This window comes from Rhincodon typus, chromosome 49 (assembly GCF_021869965.1).
Source record: "Rhincodon typus isolate 14 chromosome 49, sRhiTyp1.1, whole genome shotgun sequence".
Classification (NCBI taxonomy): domain Eukaryota; kingdom Metazoa; phylum Chordata; class Chondrichthyes; order Orectolobiformes; family Rhincodontidae; genus Rhincodon; species Rhincodon typus.
The window spans coordinates 949,475-952,896 of record NC_063380.1 but is presented as its reverse complement, the minus strand read 5'-3'; the positions used below and the strand labels follow the sequence as shown (position 1 = coordinate 952,896).

General features: G+C 51.1%; 1 protein-coding gene across 1 annotated transcript in view; it reads right to left on the bottom strand.

Annotated features, from left to right (window-relative positions):
- The window catches only part of LOC109919539 (prolyl 3-hydroxylase 1-like), a 26,534-nt gene extending 25,241 nt beyond the window's left edge, over positions 1 to 1,293 (bottom strand). Inside the window, exon 1 of the mRNA XM_048620935.1 lies at positions 730 to 1,293. Coding sequence (XP_048476892.1) covers positions 730 to 1,131 — 402 coding nt within the window. The 5' untranslated portion in view covers positions 1,132 to 1,293. The remainder of the gene's footprint in view (positions 1 to 729) is intronic.
- Between the last annotated feature and the right edge of the window lie 2,129 nt (positions 1,294 to 3,422).

Below are 3,422 nucleotides of genomic sequence, written 5' to 3'. Positions count from 1 at the left end.
GTTGTTAAGAAGGCATACGGTGTGTTAGGTTTTATTGGTAGAGGGATTGAGTTTCCGAGCCAGGAGGTCATGTTGCAGCTGTACAAAACTCTGGTGCGGCCGCACTTGGAGTATTGCATACAGTTCTGGTCACCGCATTATAGGAAGGATGTGGAAGCATTGGAAAGGGTGCAGAGGAGATTTACCAGGATGTTGCCTGGTATGGAGGGAAGGTCTTATGAGGAAAGACTGAGGGACTTGAGGCTGTTTTCGTTGGAGAGAAGAAGGTTAAGAGGTGACTTAATAGAGACATACAAGATGATCAGAGGATTAGATAGGGTGGCCAGTGGGAGCCTTTTTCCTCGGATGGTGATGGCTAGCACGAGGGGACATAGCTTTAAATTGAGGGGTGATAGATATAGGACAGATGTCAGAGGTAGATTCTTTACTCAGAGAGTAGTAAGGGCGTGGAATGCCCTGCCTGCAAAAGTAGTCGACTCGCCAACTTTAAGGGCAGGTCAATGGTCATTGGATAAACATATGGATGATAATGGAATAGTGTAGGTTAGATGGGCTTCAGATTGGTTTCACAGGTCGGCGCAACATCGAGGGCCCAAGGGCTTGTACTGCGCTGTAATGTTCTATGTTCTATTCCCAATCCCTCGCTTTGCGTTAGGAGCGGCGCAGGGTGTGAAACAGGGACCCTGCCCATGTCCCCAATCCTCCCTTCACCCCAAACCCCCCTCTTACCTTGTAGTAGGAGAGCTGCAGATAGTTGTAGGCTGCTCGGCTACGGAAGGCGTCGCGGACCTGCCCGCTGACCCGCGGCCGGGTGCTCGGGAAGCGCAGGCAGCTGTCCAGGCAGGTGGCTGTGCCCAGGACCCGGGCAAAGAAACCTTCTCCCACCTCGGATCCCCGCTCCCGACACAGGCGGCGGCAGTGGGCTAGCAGGCGGCGCAGGGCCGAGCGACTGAGCAGCGAGCGCTGCAGCAGCCCGGCCGCCTGTTCCCAATCCCCCTGGTGGTAATGCTGGAGGCCGCTGGAGAACAGGAGGTTGTAGGGCTCCCTCAGGGAGGGCTCCGGGAGCGCGGTGCGATGGTCCCCGCTGCCGAACAGCAGCACCAACAGCAGCAGCACGGGAAGGAGGGACATTGCTGTATCCTCAGCCCCCACCCGGGAAAAGGGTTGCAGACAGCGGACACGTCGCCGTGGCAGAGGGGGATAAAAACCTAGTAGGAACAGGAGAGGAAGGGGATGGACTGAGAGAGGAAATGAGAGGGAGAAAGAGTGTGTGTGTGTGTGAGAGAGAGAGAGAGAGAGAGAGAGACTGGATTGGAAGTGCAGTCTGATTGTGAATGGGTTGGGTTTGAACAGAGCATTTTTAACTTTTTTTAAAATCTCACAACGCTCCCTGCTGAGCGGGTGAAGAGGCACGGATAGATAAAGACAGGGCGAGAGGAAGAGAGACACAGGGAAAGACAGAGCGCGAGGGAGAGAGACAAAGAGATGCACGAAGAGACAGGGCGTGAGAGAGCGGCGGCACACACGGAGAGACGGAGACAAGGCGAGAGAGAAAATCAGAAGCGCACACACAGAGAGAGGCAGAGACAAGGAGAGAGAGAGAGGCAGAGAGGGGTGCACACACACAGACGAAGAGACCGGGTGAGAGAGACAGAGAAGCACACAGAGAGATAGGCAGAGACAGGGCTTCAGAGAGAGGGAGAGACAGAGAGAATGGGGGCGGAGGTGAGAAAGTGGGAGAGAGAGACGAAGAGAGAAAGAGACACAGGAGGGAGGGACAGTCGTAGAGTTGTACAGCAGGGAAACCGACCCTTCAGTCCAACTCGTCCATGTCGACCAGATATCCTAAATCAATCTAGTTCCATTTGCCAGCATGTAGCCCATATCCCTCCAGACCCTTCCTATTCATGTACCCATCCAGATGACTTTTAAATATTGTGATTATAATTGCCTCTATCACTTCCTCTGGCAGCTCATTCCATACACAAACTACACTAGGTGTGAAAATATTGCCCCTTAGGTTTAAGGTGAGAGGGTAAAGATATAAAATGGGACCTATGTACTTTGGACACCCCTATCCTGGGAAAAAGACCTTGGCTATTCACCCAAGCCTTGCCCCTCATGATTTCATAAACTTCTATAAGGTCACCCCTCAGTCTCCGTTGCTCCAGTGAAAATAGCCCCAGCCTATTCAGCCTCCCCTAATAGCTGAAACCCTCCAACCCTGGCAACATCCTTGCAAATCTTTTCTGAACCCTTTCAAGTTTAACAACAGCTTTTCTATAACGGGAGACCAGAATTTAACTCAAAATTCCAAAAGTGGCCTAACAGATGAATGTTGGATGAGTCCTCTAGTATGTCCTCTCTGAGTGCAGATGTAATATTCTCCTTGATTAGCAATGCCATTCCTCCACCTCTCTTGCCTTCCTTTCTATCTCATCTAAAACAACGAAGCCCTGGAAAGTTGGGCAGCCAGTCCCGTCCATCTCTCAGCCAAGTCTCTGTAATGGCCACATCTTAGTCCCATGTACTGATACAGGCTCCAAGCTTATCTGCCTTATCCATAATACTGCTTGCTTTGAAATAAACACTCTTCAGTTTAAATCCTCCGAGGTAGCACTAGCGAACCTCCATGACAGGAGACTGGTTCCTCTCCAGTTTAGGTGCAACCCCCATCCCTCTTGTACAGGGCACCCCCACCCCAGAAATCCAAGAACCTGAAACCCCACCCCCTGCACCAGCTCCTTAGCCACACATTCATCTGTCCTATCGTTCCACTCCTTGCCTCACTAGCATGTGGCACTGGTAGCAACCCAGAAATTACTACCCTCGAGGTCCTGCTTTTCAACCTCTTTCCTAACCCCCTGTACCCACTCCGCAAGACCTCATCCCTCTTTCTACCTATGTCATTGGTACAAATGTGCACAACAACCTCTGGCCACTCATCCTACCCCTTGAGAATGTCATGTAACTGCTCAGAGACATCTTGACCCTGGCACCAGGGAGGCAACACACCATCCTGGAGTCTCAAACTCGGCCACAGAAACGCCTGTCTGTGCCCCTAACTAGCAAGTCTCCCACCACTATCGCCCGCTTGGACTTTGCCTGACCCCGCTGGCATTCTTTTTACATTTGCAATTATGCTCGGTAAACAGCAGCCAATGTCCATACATCCTGTGAGAGGCCTCATAATGATGAGTGTTATGAACACAAAGACACTCTCCCAGCTCTTTTCCTCTCCTCTATTTGCACATGCTCGCTAATTTTATCAATGCTTCTGATATCAACCACCCATTGTCTTCATTCTGGAAGCATTCTCTAACAAAAACAAAACAAAGACAGCCAACTCATTTGAGATAACAAGGTGTAGAGCTGGATGAACACAGCAGGCCAAGCAGCATCACAGGAGCAGGAAGGCTGAC